The following is a 15580-nucleotide window of genomic DNA, read 5'->3' on the forward strand; positions in this document are numbered from 1 at the left end:
CTGCTGAAACACACAACTTCAAAGTTTGAGATGACAGGATCTGTAAAATATCAATCTATGATAATGAACTAGCTAGAACTCGACGCCAACTGCGTCGATGGGGATGCCTCCGTCCAGTAGACTACATGCCTTATTAAGTTATGATTTGGGGATGGACATTGGACCTCACAGTAATCTTGACCTGGTGAAATTACTTGTATTAGCCTTGGAGATATTGTGTTCACAAGGTTTTCGGACAGACATTTGACCTCACAGTGACCTTGACCTTAGACCTTTTGATCTCAAAATCTAATCAGTGCATCTTTGTCCCCAAATGCACAAATGGTAAAAGTTTGGTGAAATTCCTTTCATTAGCCTTGGAGATATTGTGTTCACAAGGTTCTTGGACAGACATTTGACCTCACAGTGACCTTGACCTTAGACCTTTTGATCTCAAAATCTAATCAGTTCATGTTTGTCCCAAAGCGCACAAATAGTGAAAGTTTGGTGAAATTCCTTTCATTAGCATTTGCGATATCGCGTTCACAAAGTTTCGGGACGGACGCACACACGGACCCACGGACAGACGGACAACCCGGAAACATAATACCTCCTGCACCTTACGGTGGCAGAGGCATAAAAAGGGGTGGCACGGTCGTGTAGTGGTTAGCACTGTTGCCTCACAGCAAGAAGGTCCGGGTTCGAGCCTAGTGGCCAACAGGGGCCTTTCTGTGTGGAGTTTCCATGTTCTCCCCGTGTCCCCGGGTTTCCTTCGGGTGTTCTGGTTTCTCCCCCACAGTCCAAAGACATGCAGGTTAGGTTAACTGGTGACTCTAAATTGACCGTAGGTGTGAATGTGAGTGTGAATGGTTGTCTGTGTCTATGTGTCAGCCCTGTGATGACCAGGCGACTTGTCCAGGGTGTACCCCACCTCTCACCCTTAGTCAGCTGGGATAGGCTCCAGCTTGCCTGCGACCCTGTAGAACAGGATAAGCGGCTTTAGATAATGGATGGATGGATAATGGAAAAGGCAAACCTCCCAACCTCGAGTGCAAAGATTATGTTAAATATCTTGGAACCTTAATTGAGAGTAATCTTACCTTTAAATACCATATTGAACATACTAGTGCATCTCAAAAAAATTAGAATACCATGAGAAAGTTCCTTTTTTTCATAATTTAATTCAAAAAGGTAAACTTTCATATATTCTATATTCATTACATGTAAAGTGAAATATTTAAAGCCTTTTTTGTTTTAATTTTGATGATTATGTCTTATAGCTCATGAAAATCAGAAATCCAGTATCTCAAATTATTCGAATATTCCCTAAGATCAATCAAAAAAAGGATTTACAATACAGAAATGTCCAATTTCTGAAAAGTATATTCATTTATACACTCAATACTTGGTTGGGGCTCCTTTACCATGAATTAGTGTCAGTGCGGTGTGGCATGGAGGTGATCAGTCTGTGGCACTGCTGAGGTGTTACTGAAGCCCAGGTTGCTTTGATAGTGGCCTTCAGCGTATCTGTATTTTTGGGTCGGGTGTTTCTCATCTTCCTCTTGACAATACCCCATAGATTCTCTATGGGGTTCAGGTCAGGCAAGTTGGCTGGCCAATCAAACACAGTAATATCATGGTCAGCAAACCATTTGGTAGTAGTTTTGGCACTGTGGGTAGGTGCTAAGTCCTGCTGGAAAAGGAAATCAGCATCTCCAAAAAGCTCATCAGCAGATGGAAGCATGAAGTGCTCTAAAATCTCCTGGTAGATGGCTGTGTTGACTTTGGACTTGATAAAATACAGTGGACCAACACCAGCAGATGACATGGCACCCCAAATCATCACAGACTGTGGAAACTTCACACTGGGCTTCAAACACCTTGGATTCTGTGCCTCTCCACTCTTCCTCCAGACTCTAGAACCGTGATTTCCAAATTAAATGCAAAATATACTTTCATCTGAAAAGAGGACTTTGGACCACTGAGCAACAGTCCATTTCATTCTCTCCTTAGCCCAGATAAGACACTTCTGACATTGCCTCTGGCTCAGGAGTAGCTTGATATTAGGAATGCGAAAGTTGTATCCCCTTTCTTGAAGATGTCTGTTCGTGATGGGTCTTGATACACTGACACCACTCCTTGTGAAGCTCTCCCAAGTTCTTGAATCAACTTTTCTTGACAATCCTCTCAAGACTGTGGCCATCCCTGTTGCTTGTGCACCTTTTCCAGCCACCTTTTCAGCAATGACCTTTTGTGGCTTACCCTCCTTGTGGAGGGCATCAGTGATCATCTTCTGGACAACAGTCAAGTCAGCAGTCTTCCCCATGATTGTGGTTGTGTGTACTGAACTAGACCGAGAGATACACTATGTTCATACTGTTTTACTCAAACTCGAAATGAAATATTCTAATATTTTGAGATGGGATTTTTTTATGTTTTTGTACTGTATGCCATACTGATTAAAATTAAAATAGAAAAATGCTTGAAACATTTTAGTTTCTGTGTAATGAGTCTATAATATATAACATTTCCACTTTCTTAAATAACTGATGGAAAATATTGAACTTTTTCACAATATTCTAATTTTTTGAGATGCACTAGTATAACTGTTAAGATAAGTAAAACTGTCGGAATGACTGCTAAACTCAGGCACTTAGTACCTTTTAAGACACTACGTCAAATTTATCAGTTTCTGATCTTTCCATACATATCTTATGCTGTTACAGTGAATTGCCAGTACAGCCTTGCCAGTAAATGTTACTTAAATTAGATTTTGATTCTACAAAAACATGCCCTGTGCTTCATGTCTTTTGCAAAAAGAAATGAGCACACGGTGCCACTTTTTGTTGATGCTGATATTAATGCCTGTAAAATTCCTATACTATGAATCCGTATGTTGCCAAACGCATGACATTCGAAATGGGTTGCCCCAACCAACATATTAAATCTTTTTATTGATACCAGCAGCATCCATTCATACAGTACTCGGGCTTCGACTTCCAAGAACTTCTCATCTCATTCTCTCATTATCTCTAGCCGCTTTATCCTTCTACAGGGTCGCAGGCAAGCTGGAGCCTATCCCAGCTGACTACGGGCGAAAGGCGGGGTACACCCTGGACAAGTCGCCAGGTCATCACAGGGCTGACACATAGACACAGACAACCATTCACACCTACGGTCAATTTAAAGTCACCGGTTAACCTAACCTGCATGTCTTTGGACTGTGGGGGAAACCGGAGCACCCGGAGGAAACCCACGCGGACACGGGGAGAACATGCAAACTCCACACAGAAAGGCCCTCGCCGGCCCAGGGCTCGAACCCAGGACCTTCTTGCTGTGAGGCGACAGCACTAACCACTACACCACCATGCCGCCCACTTCCAAGAACTTTTACAAAAAAAATCTAGACCAGAAATGCAATGTAATGCATTTTCTAGAGCAGAAGTAAGGGTGTGGAATGACTTACCAGGGTTATTAAGAGAGCTTCCAAAACAACAAAACTGCATACTGCCCTGATCGATAATCTTCTTAAATATGACAATTATACTCAAGGGTGTCAGAAGCATTTTTAATTGGGGGGGGGGGGGACACACACTGGTGGGGGGTCTGGGGGTTGTCCACCAGAAAATTTTTAATTAATTTTCTGGGGGACAACCCCCAGACCCCCCACCAGTGTGTCACCCCCCCCCAATTAAAAATGCTTCTGACGCCCTTGAGTATAATTTTACCTACAAAAGTCACTTAATTCAATGACTATTTTAGAGACTCAACAATAAGTCCTCATTCAACTTGTCCATATAGTCATCAGCCTGTTTTTAAACCCACTGCTCTGCCTAAGATAATGAGATGAATGTGACAATTTATCACCAACAATGACTTTATGGGTGTATTTTACTTTTTATTTTGTGTTTCCTTTTTTATTTAGTTTTAGATGTAACACAACATGCCACTGTGCCAAGCAAGAGTGACACTCAACTGTATGTTTAAAAATAAGAATATTCATAATTTCACACAATGAACAGGCATGACATGGCATCATGCAAACTTCATAACACACAATCACACTGTGTCAAGCAACGGTGACACATAAAAAATAACTTCACACAATGAACAGGTGCAATTTTGTTCACCACCAACAGTGACTTTAGTGGGTGTGTTTTACTTTTTTCCAATTTAGTGACACTCATAACAAAAATGACATGGCATCATGCAGTCTTCATAACAAAATCACACTGTGTCAAGCAACGACACATAAAAGAGAACTTCACACAATGATCAAGTGCAGTTTTGTCAACCTACATGCAATGGTGGTACTACAGTAACATTTACAGATCAGTCTAACAAACAGATTTATAGATATAACTCCTTCTTACATTGGTGCCACCACAATTTCTACCACTTCATAACTTTTATCCCCCTTTCCTTCACAATCCACCTGGAATAACATCCATCTCTCTCCATTGCTTTCCTTTCTACTATTCCTTCCCCATACACTGATTTCCCATGTTACTTTCCAGAAAACTGGCAAAGACCAGACAAAACAAGTTCTTCAAATCACAACAGGGAATCAATAAATATCATCAGAGCAGACTTGACCTCATTCTTGGCATTACAATAAGGTCGCCCTACTGGGTTTGAATTAAATGATAGCTAACATTAAGCTAGCTGATACATCTCCTAACATTGACTAGCCAGCTAACTGTACTAACATTTCCACTGGGACAAAAAAACCCTGTCCTGTGGGGAAATTTCGACTGACTTTCCGGCTTCTTTGTAAAGAATGTCCTTATGTCCATTATGTCTGGGTAGGGAGCAAATACTGCAAACAATCCATCATCAACCAAGAATACCCCATTAGGCTAAGCTTATTTCATTGTTTAGTTGAACAGTGGCGTGCACAGATAGACACGAGGTGGTGCTCAAGCACCTGCCCCTCTGCCCTCTGTCCAAAAAAGTGCCCTTTTGAATTTTTTTTTAACAGTTTACTGAGGCCAATGTTGACATGATCTTTTAGAAAAGCCGCGGCATTAAAAGCGTGTGTGAAAATAATGTCCCGATGTGTGCCCCCTCCGCACACACACCGGACCTCTGTCTCTCTTGCTCTGTCATGTGAACAAGCGTGCAGTGCATTCAATGTGAGGTTGCAGCAGCATAGCGTCCTGGAAGCCACGGCCTTGTCGTAGCACAGACAACACATCGGGCAGTCAGTCAGCTCTTCCCCTGCCCCACCAGCCAGGTAACACATGAATCGAGTGAAAATGTATTGTTTGCCCTCTAAGCCCAAGCTGTAATTATTTTGTCGTGAAGTAGCCCGTCGCATACAGAAACAACTGCACATAAGTATTATATTTTTTGCTAGACCATTTTCAGATTTAGGAAAACAAAAATTTCTTTTTCTGTTTTCTTCAACTAGAGATTCCTGGCAAAGTCAAAAAGCCTTGATGTAATAAATTAACATTGAGTGGCTGTTTTACACCTTTAAAAACTAAAACGGGTCAGTGGCGACACAAAAACAAGAGGAGGGTTAAATCTCAGAATTTTATAATAAGGTGTTCCACATGCGCAAAAAAGTGCCCTTTTTTCCCCCCAGAGCACTTGCCCCCCAAAATGTCTGTGCACGCCACTGTAGTTGAACATTAATTTAACGTGGCCTAGGGTTCATTTTGAGGGCATAGAACAAAAGAATAAGGTTTTGGCAAAAGCTAATCATTGTGAGGTGGCAATGGGGCTGACGTCACCTCCTCCACTCTCGAGCAGCTGCACCAAAATGTCTCCGCTCGCGCTGAGATTCACTCGCGCGCGGTGAGCTGTTGTAAGAAACGGCTGGAAAACCCGGAGTGGCTTTTCAGTGGTCTGTGTATTCTCTTATCGATCAAGTGGAATGGATTCTTTCACGAAGCAATAGAAACGGCGCTGGGTGAACTAATATTTTATGTAAATGTGGGGGCATCCAAACGAAGAATTATGAAATGTGAAGGGGACACGCCCCCTTCACAATCAATGGTGGCGACGCCCATGATACTGATATCTCTCAAATCAGTGCAGCTCTAAAGAATCACAGATTTTGATTTTTTCTCTTTCTACCTTGATAAATGGTGCTTTTATAGTTATGTTTATCTTTTCGCCAAATTAATTACTTTTTCTTCCTGTCCAGCTGTAACAATTTATTTCCAAGTTCTTTTTATTATTATTATTATTATCAGTTTCTTTTCTCCTTGTATTCTTTTTTTCCCTTTCCTGATTTCTCTCTCTCTCTCTCATTATCTCTAGCCGCTTTATCCTTCTACAGGGTCGCAGGCAAGCTGGAGCCTATCCCAGCTGACTACGGGCGAAAGGCGGGGTACACCCTGGACAAGTCGCCAGGTCATCACAGGGCTGACACATAGACACAGACAACCATTCACACTCACATTCACACCTACGGTCAATTTAGAGTCACCAGTTAACCTAACCTGCATGTCTTTGGACTGTGGGGGAAACCGGAGCACCCGGAGGAAACCCACGCGGACACGGGGAGAACATGCAAACTCCGCACAGAAAGGCCCTCGCCGGCCCCGGGGCTCGAACCCAGGACCTTCTTGCTGTGAGGCGACAGCGCTAACCACTACACCACCGTGCCGCCCCTTTCCTGATTTATGATAATTTATTTAATATTTAATATGACTGATCCACCTCGATTAGCATGACGACTTGCGGATCAGTCCAATATTGTAACACAAACAGCTCTGCAGACGACACACAATTTATAGTTTTGCTTTTCCTTTCTTTCAAGGAATCATTTTATTCAAATAACGGAATTTAAAGCTTCAATTTTTTGAAGAGGGCAGTTAGTTTGTGTCTCAGGTGCAGTTTGTGTGATTAGTTACAGTGTTGTAGTAAATTTCACAGTGATTTCAGACACATTGCAGTCGGATCAAGTCCCGTTTTGTGCTGCAGCTTCTCACATACGTCCATCTGACCCAAAGACTCTGTGACAAATCATCAGTGTGCAGTGAAAAGAAACAATCTTCCTCCTCAGGACACTGATGATGAACCTAAAACCTCTGCTTCAGTCTCACTATTAGACAATGTGTCTTACTGAGGAGCAGGTCATGTGACTCTCAGAGAGATGATCTTACCCCAGTATCTCCAGTTTACAGTGAGGATTCTCCAGTACAGCACAGAGACGCTTCACTCCTGAGTCTCCCAGATTATTATTAGTCAGATCCAGTTCTCTCAGGTGTGAGGGGTTTGATCTCAGAGCTGAACTCAGAGCAGCACAGCCTTCATCTGAGACACCACAACCCCACAACCTGCAGAGACACAATGACACACACTTCATCAACAGATTTTCATCTTGGTGTAATAGTGGTTGTGAAGATGATGTCTCTCATGTTGGACTGTCTCTATTCTCTTCACCAATCACAAGCTATTATTAATAATGACTCAAACATTACCACTGTTACTGACATTAAGTTTACTCGAGGTGCAAATGATTCAGCAAAAAGTCAATAATTTAAAGGTTGAAGTGAAGAGTCAGGTTTTGTAGAATTTATCTCTGCTTGACTGGATTTTTAATGATCACATATTTAATTGTAAATAGATTTAATTATTTCTTTAAAGTAAAAGTGATTCTGAGGAGAAATGATCACTTCATGACAAATATATTTGTTCTGCATGTTTTACTTTTACAGAAAATTTTAATTGATAAACAACACTGTATACAACTATTAACTGCTGCTTTAGTGAGTTATTGTGACTCTCAGAGAGATGATCTTACTTCAGTGTCTCCACTTTACAGTGAGGATTCTCCAGTACAGCACAGAGACGCTTCACTCCTGAGTCTTCTAGTTTATTCCCAGACAGATCCAGTGTCCTCACAGTCAGATGCAGTTCTCTCAGACTGGAGGTTTCGGAGTTGAGCACTGAGACCAGAGCTTCAGCGCTTCTCCCTTTGATCGTATCACAACTGATCCTGAAGGAAATAAAAGAATACATAATAAACTCACACAAATGATCAAACAGGTCCTCAAATCTTTCACTGCACCATTTCATTTTCATAAATGACAAAAGTACAAACTCTGAGTCGACAATACACTGAAATGCTGTAACAGTAATTCACAGTTCGAGCTGTTCGGATTTGAGTTTTCTGCTGCACACGTCATCACTGACACATGGGATAAACACGCAACATCAAATCTGATCACCAAATCGGGAAATAAGAGTCTGATCTAAAATATTTACAAGAGGAGAAAGGAAAAGAGTTTCAAAAGTCAGGTTTAGATGAAGCAGGCAGAGTTCGAGGCAGTGTCATATTTATCTGAACAGATCAGACATTTGATTTGTTCTCTAATTAGTGAGCGACTGAAATGATCACAGCCCAGTGCTGAAGGAGTTTTATGGAGATACTCATGATGAGCTACTTGGCTAACTGTGTGTGTGTGTGTGTGTGTTGCCAGGTGCTCCTTGCAGACATCCCAACCTGCAGAAACTCATTTCAGTGAGGTGTCGTGACGCATGACTTTTTTCCCCATCGGGGGGGGGGGTCACGACACCTCCCTGAAATGAGTTTGGATGTCTGTAGGCCAATCAGGATGCTCTTTGTCGAGCATGTGCTACATGAACAGGCACATGCGCAGTCTCCCTCGCACACTCCGTCATATGCGCGATGCAGACATTAATGTTTCGCGTGCACGCGCTTGCTCGCTTGCTCTAGATTCCGGGAGATATTCTCCAAATTCCGGGCATCAGGGAGCCGCTATCAATATGCGGGAGACTCCCGGAACTTCCAGGACACTTGGGATGTCTGTCCTTATTTGTTCCTGGTGCCAGTGATTTACAGACTGGACATGTTCTTCCCCTTACACTCTGTGTTGTCTCTCCCTGTCTGACCTGAAATCAATAAATCACAGAGCTACAGCAGGGAAAAGAACAAAAGCTGTGAAGGTCAACGGGAAAAAAAATTAAACTTATAAATTATATCAGGGGCGGCACGGTGGTGTAGTGGTTAGCGCTGTCGCCTCACAGCAAGAAGGTCCTGGGTTCGAGCCCTGGGGCCGGCAAGGGCCTTTCTGTGTGGAGTTTGCATGTTCTCCGCGTGGGTTTCCTCTGGGTGCTCCGGTTTCCCCCACAGTCCAAAGACATGCAGGTTAGGTTAACTGGTGACTCTAAATTGACCGTAGGTGTGAATGGTTGTCTGTGTCTATGTGTCAGCCCTGTGATGACCTGGCGACTTGTCCAGGGTGTACCCCGCCTTTCGCCCATAGTCAGCTGGGATAGGCTCCAGCTTGCCTGCGACCCTGTAGAACAGGATAAAGCGGCTAGAGATAATGAGATGAGATGAGATGAGATGAGATGAGATGAATTTCCTTTTGCCCTAAAATTTTGTGGTATTTTGGCCAGTTGTCAAGTCCACGGTTCAAGGCAACACTGATATGTTTTCTAGGGGTATAACTGAGTTATTTAGACAAAAGAACATTTAAAAAATTATTTTTAAAAACATTTATGTCTGCAACAGAAGAACAAGACAAACCCTGAAAACATGAAACATAAATCAATATCATACATGTAAGAGGGACAGCACGGTGGTGTAGTGGTTAGCGCTGTCGCCTCACAGCAAGAAGGTCCGGGTTCGAGCCCTGTGCCCAGCGAGGGCCTTACTGTGCGGAGTTTGCATGTTCTCTCCCTGTCTGCGTGGGTTTCCTCCGGGTGCTCCGGTTTCCCCCACAGTCCAAAGACATGCAGGTTCAGTTAACTGGTGACTCTAAATTGACCGTAGGTGTGAGTGTGAATGGTTGTCTGTGTCTATGTGTCAGCCCTGTGATGACCTGGCGACTTGTCCAGGGTGTACCCCGCCTTTCGCCCGTAGTCAGCTGGGATAGGCTCCAGCTTGCCTGCGACCCTGTAGAACAGGATAAAGTGGCTAGAGATAATGAGATGACATATATGTAAGACTTACGTATGGTACGAGTACATAATATGTCTTTTTATATCGAGTTTCCGACACAAAACACTTTCTTTTGCCTCACAATGACTCACAATATTGCAAAGATGAATTATAAAACTAAAAACATTATAAAACAGGAGTGTGTACTGCAGTACTGTCTTATCATTCAGTCTGCCGTTGCATTCAGGAGGAAATTAAACAACCTGTCCTCCTCATCTACATCAGCTTCCTGTGCAGCCTCTGCAAATTGTGGGTGCCGTTCACGCCGTCCCTCTGTCCACCATAGGTGGCCTGCCCTCTCAGCATTAAACGCATCAAGATCCAGGCCCTGTAGAGCAGGGGTTCTCAACTTTCTCTGCTTTAAAGCCCACCTATTCATACTTGTACCGAGTCGGGGCCCATTAAAAAAGATCACCAATTATTTTGGCTCATCTGTTCGATTAGAATCTAATAATCTACTGTAAAGTGTATTCATGGGATGCAACATCACTCCCTGTTACAGATGGGAATTTAAATAAATGCAATAAAAACAAATTTTTAGATTGTAGATATTGTATTTAAAGCTGTATGGATGCAGGTCATTCTCAGTCAGAAGGGGTTAATGATCCAAAAGTGGAGTCTGATCCATTCGCACAAGAACTTATTGCCATGTTTGTGTTCAGCAAACAAGCAGGTTATTAAAACCAAGAAGTCCACTCAAAAGAAGTGGATATAGAAACCATTCCAAAGGATTTTTCCTATGAAAGAAAAATTTACCACCTAAATTTGACATTAGTAGAATAAATTGTGATCATATTGTAGCCGTAACTAAATACAAAGACAATAGTTATGCATACTATTAATTAACTTAATGTGAAGATAATCAACAGATTTTAAGCTTTTTTAAACATTGTGTATATTTTAGTATTGTATTTGTAATTATTTGTATCTGTACATGCACGACCCCACCAGCTCTGCTGATCAACTGATTGTGTTTAAATAAAGTTATTCATTCATTATGAGGTGGAAAATTATCCATCCGTTGAGTTCCCTGACGTCTCAAACTACCTGGTGCTGCAGACATCGTTCTACATGACACACAGATTAAAACCTGAAAGAGCATGGAGGAGAACAACTTGTTATATGTGGCTGAGTTAAAGATCTGGGGATCAGGACACTACAAGATAAATCCTGTATCATTTTTGCCCGGGTAAGGAGGAGTTTCTGGGCTTTTTGTCCATGTCTTTGCGATGGTTGCTATGACGCTACAAGTTTTGGTATCAGGTGAAAACAAATGACTGCCACTCGATTCCCAATCCTCCCTGATCTTCTCTTCCAGCAGACATCACAGATCCATAGAATTACCCACAAATATCTCTCTCTCTCTCTCTCTCTCTCTCTCTCTCTCTCTCTGTGTATACGCGCACGCTCTGTGTGTATTTGACAGGGTGGGGGTGTTTAAAAACAACAACAAAACGCTGCCCTATTGTCGACTTAATTGTATTTCGATCAGCATTTCTACAGGCTCTGTATCATATTCTACACACTATCCTACAGGTTCAAAAAGCTAGTCACTGCATTCAGTAGGTTGTTTCCGAGTCATTAGATTCTGTAAATGCATCGTGGCAACAATCCAACAACACCTTGATATTAAAAAGAAAACAAAAAGAATCATGAAAAAGTATTTTTGAAGACTGAAGTATTTTTAAAAGCAAATCCTCCAGTACTGTAACTCAAGTAAAAATTCGACTGAACAGCTTTCACTTGTATTACAGTAACATTTGACCCGGAGGATCTTTACTTTCACTCGAGTAATGGAGTTGTGGATTTTGTCCCAAAGTGCAGATTTGTCACAGTGCTTTCAGTTTCTCTCTTTCTCACAGTGGAACAGTAGAGCAGTTATATTCAGCTTTACTTACATTGCTTTTCTGGATGCTGAAATCACAGGCATCACCTTCACAAGAACCTCATCTGGTATCTTCTCTGTACTGGTATATTTACTCAGGTCAAACTCCTCCAGCTCCTGTGCTGAAGTCAGTAACACAAACACCAGAGCAGACCACTGTGAAGGAGAGAGTTCACTTTGTTTTCCAGATTTTACGTAGCGTTGGATTTCCTCCACTAGAGAATCGTCACCCAGTTCATTCAGACAGTGGAACAGATTGATGGATTTTTCTGCAGGAATATTTTCACTGATCTTCTCCTTAATGTACTGAACTGTTTTCCTCTTTCTTGTCCAGGAGCTACTTCCTGTCTGTGTTACTAAGGCACGTAAGAGTTTCTGATTGGACTTCAGTGAGAGACCCAGAAGAAAGCGGAGGAACAGATCCAGATGTCCAGTCTGACTTTTTAAGGTCTGATCTACAGCCATCTTGTGTACATCTGAAATTGTCTTAAAGGACCAAAAATACAAATTACTGGACTGACTCTGATCAAGAACATTTCTCTTTTCCTTCATGAAGGTCAGATGAACATACAGAGCTGCGAGATGCTCCTGAACGCTCAGATGAACAAAGCAGTACACTTTACTCTGGTGAAGCCCAACCTCCTCTCTGAAGATCTGCGTACACACACCGGAGTACACTGCTGCTTCTGTCACATCAATGCCACACTCTCTCAGGTCTTCCTCATAGAAGATCAGGTTGCCTTTCTCCAGCTGCTGAAAAGCCAGTTTTCCCAGTTTTAGAAGCATTTCTTCATCACTCTCCTGCTTCTTTGAGTACTTTCCTCTGATGATGTTTGTCTGAATGATGAAGTGTGTGTACATTTGAGTCAGAGTCTTGGGGATCTCGCCACTCTCTGCTTCACCCAACATTCTCTCTAGAACAGCGGCTGAAATCCAGCAGAAGACTGGGATGTGACACATGATGTAGAGGCTTCTTAATGACTTCAGGTGTGTGATGATGTTCTCGGCCAGGCTCTGATCACTGACCCTCTTCCTGAAGTACTCCTCCTTCTGTGGGTCATTGAACCCTCGTACCTCTGTGACTCGGTGGACGTACTCAGAGGGGATTTGATCAGCTGCTGCTGGTCGGGAGGTGATCCAGATGAGAGCAGAGGGAAGCAGATTCCCTTTGATCAGGTTTATCAGCAGCACATGCACTGATGCTGATTCAGTTACATCACACACTCTCACTGTGTTCTGGAAATCCAGAAGGAAACGACACTCATCCAATCCATCAAAAATGAACAGAACCTTTCCCAACCCGGACATTTCTGTTTCTTTGGTTTCCTTAAAATAGACATGGAGGAGCTCCATCAGACTCAGGTTTTGGTCCTCCATCAGATTCAGCTCTCTGAAAGGAAGTGGAAATATGAGGGGGACGTCCTGATTTGCTTTCCCTTCAGCCCAGTCCACAATGAACTTCTGCACAGAGACTGTTTTTCCGATACCAGCCACTCCCTTTGTCACTACAGTTCTGATGGATACGTCTTCTTCAAATAAAGGCTTAAAGATGTCGTTGCATTTGATTGGTGTTTCCTCTGTTGTTTTTCTCCTGGACGCTGCCTCGATCTGTCTCACCTCATGTTCTTTATTGACGTCTCCACTGTCTCCCTCTGTGATGTAGAGCTCTGTGTAGATCTCATTCAGGAGCACTCGGTTTTCCTGCTTTATTATCACTTCATTTAAGCACTGAAACTTCTTCATCAGATTTAATTTGAACTTTTTCTGGACTTCATTTCCAGCAGCAGATTCTGGGGCGTGTCTGTGTGACAGGGTGAAGTAGGAAGACATGGTGAGACATGGGCTCCAATTATTAGAGTTTAAGATCACAGTGTTTCTGACTGGTTTCCACAGATAGTTCTTTATGATGTTCTCACTGTGCATTTGTTTTATTCTCCTGTATGTTTTCTATAATCTAATCAGTCTCTATGAAATAACAGCAGAGAGGTTTATAATACCAGTGCGTCAGTGTCACAGTCATGGTGTTGGGTTTGATCTTACCCTGTATCTGTGATGAAGATCTTTTCTCTTCTATCTCCTGCCTTCTGTAAATCACTGGGAACAAAAATTGTTGCTGTTAAAGACAATAACTTTCGTCACTTTAATCCTACAATCTAAACTTTAGCCCTAATTTCACTACAATAATTCTTTATGAGTGCATTAACATTTAGAGAGCACAGTGCTGAATACAACACGACAAAAATATTGTGAAACTGGACAAAAAATATCTGTCCCAGTTTTTCTTGTTTTTCCTACCTATGTGGTCATTAGAGACGGAACAGAATATCACTCCATCATGCAGAATGAACAGATAATGTTTTAAATGGATACAAAAGCAGATGTGTATTTTTCAGAAAGCCGGCCACAAATGTTCAGAGGTATAAAATCTGTAACTGGATCCAGAATTATACTCCACCCTGGATGATCCACCAGTCCATCATTTTAGGGGCAATTTAGTGATCAGTCGACCTACTGACATGTTTTTGGGAGGTGGGAGTTGAGGTTGAGGAAAATGCTGATTTTCATTCTCATTAATAAATACTGTAATGTCAGTGATGTGATTTATGGTAAATAGTTATTGTGTTCATATAAAGGGTCTCCATTTTCGATTATATTTTACAGAGACACTCAGACACATCGCTTTTCATGGAGACATGGCCAAGTAACAGCAATCTCAATTGGTCTGGGATTTTAACCGCAATGTTTTATTATTAGTATTAGTAGTAGTAGGAGTATTAGTAGTAATTCCATGTTGTTTTTTGCTTATATTAGCATTTCTTGGTTGAGCAATTACTCTGACTAAAGGCCAATTTATGCTGACAACCCAGTCCTCGCAGATGGTGTCGCAGACAGCGTCTGCGTAGCCCCCCCACCTTCGCAGACACTCTGCGCGCACCTCCCAAAAATTGTGACCACCGCAGAAGCCTCGCAGACAGCATCGCAGACAAGAGGGCTCTGATTGGTCCACTCTACATCCGCTGTACACGCACTTCTGCTTCCCTACTTTCCAGGTTTGGTTTGTTTTCACGACCACCATTTTTAAAAACACGAGCGAAGATGGAGCAGCACGAAGAGCGGTTGATCGAGGAAGTGAGGAAGTACGGACATCTATACGACTCCAGTTCTAGTCATTATAAGTAACCGGAGGATAAACACTCCACTAACCACACCCACCAACTACTCCTAGCGATTTCGCGACTTCGCGCCCCCTTGCGTTGTGGCGGTGAATAACATCGCGCATGCCTATTACTCCCCGCTCAACGATAAATTACAACTGTCTGCGAAAAGCTATCTGCGAAAGTCTTGTTGCAAGAGCATGCAGAGGCCTTTAGTGTCACATCCAGATGCAGTTTCTGCCTTATCCTGTATGTGACACTGTGAAGCACTGAACTGTGCAGTTATTGATATTAGTTACTCTAAAATGTTTCGTGAAAGTATTGTAGCAGCGTTAGGACCTAATTAAAGTATCAAAACTGATAAATATCAAAATGCTGATGATGATCTGGACTGGATAAAGGAATGTGTAACACAGTCTTTCTCTCTACAGTAACTTTAACTATGAGAATTCTGGGATGTTACCTGTGGACAGATGAGGGGTTTGCATTGTTAAAGTGACAGGGATGATCCATAGACCGATCACTCTTCATGGAGACACAGCTGGGTTCTGGTGAGTCTGATCTCTTCATCTGGAGTTTACTGTACAACATTATAGAGGAGACATGAGACAGAATTTCATTGTCTCGAATATCACA

The 15580-nt window shown here is 42.3% G+C and overlaps 1 protein-coding gene across 8 annotated transcripts in view; it reads right to left on the reverse strand.

The window, feature by feature from the left end:
• The window catches only part of LOC132892054 (NACHT, LRR and PYD domains-containing protein 12-like), a 91024-nt gene extending 77138 nt beyond the window's left edge, over nucleotides 1-13886 (reverse strand). For all 8 annotated transcript variants that reach the window (XM_060930464.1, XM_060930439.1, XM_060930446.1 and 5 more), the window contains exons 1-4: nucleotides 13830-13886; nucleotides 11803-13590; nucleotides 7739-7933; nucleotides 7098-7271 (exon numbers count right to left, since the gene is read on the reverse strand). In XM_060930464.1, coding sequence (XP_060786447.1) covers nucleotides 7098-7271; nucleotides 7739-7933; nucleotides 11803-13532 — 2099 coding nt within the window. In that variant the 5' untranslated portion in view covers nucleotides 13533-13590; nucleotides 13830-13886. The remainder of the gene's footprint in view (nucleotides 1-7097; nucleotides 7272-7738; nucleotides 7934-11802; nucleotides 13591-13829) is intronic.
• Nucleotides 13887-15580: the final 1694 nt, after the last annotated feature.

The sequence above is a fragment of the Neoarius graeffei genome, chromosome 1, assembly GCF_027579695.1.
Source record: "Neoarius graeffei isolate fNeoGra1 chromosome 1, fNeoGra1.pri, whole genome shotgun sequence".
In the NCBI taxonomy this organism is placed as follows: Eukaryota; Metazoa; Chordata; class Actinopteri; order Siluriformes; family Ariidae; genus Neoarius; species Neoarius graeffei.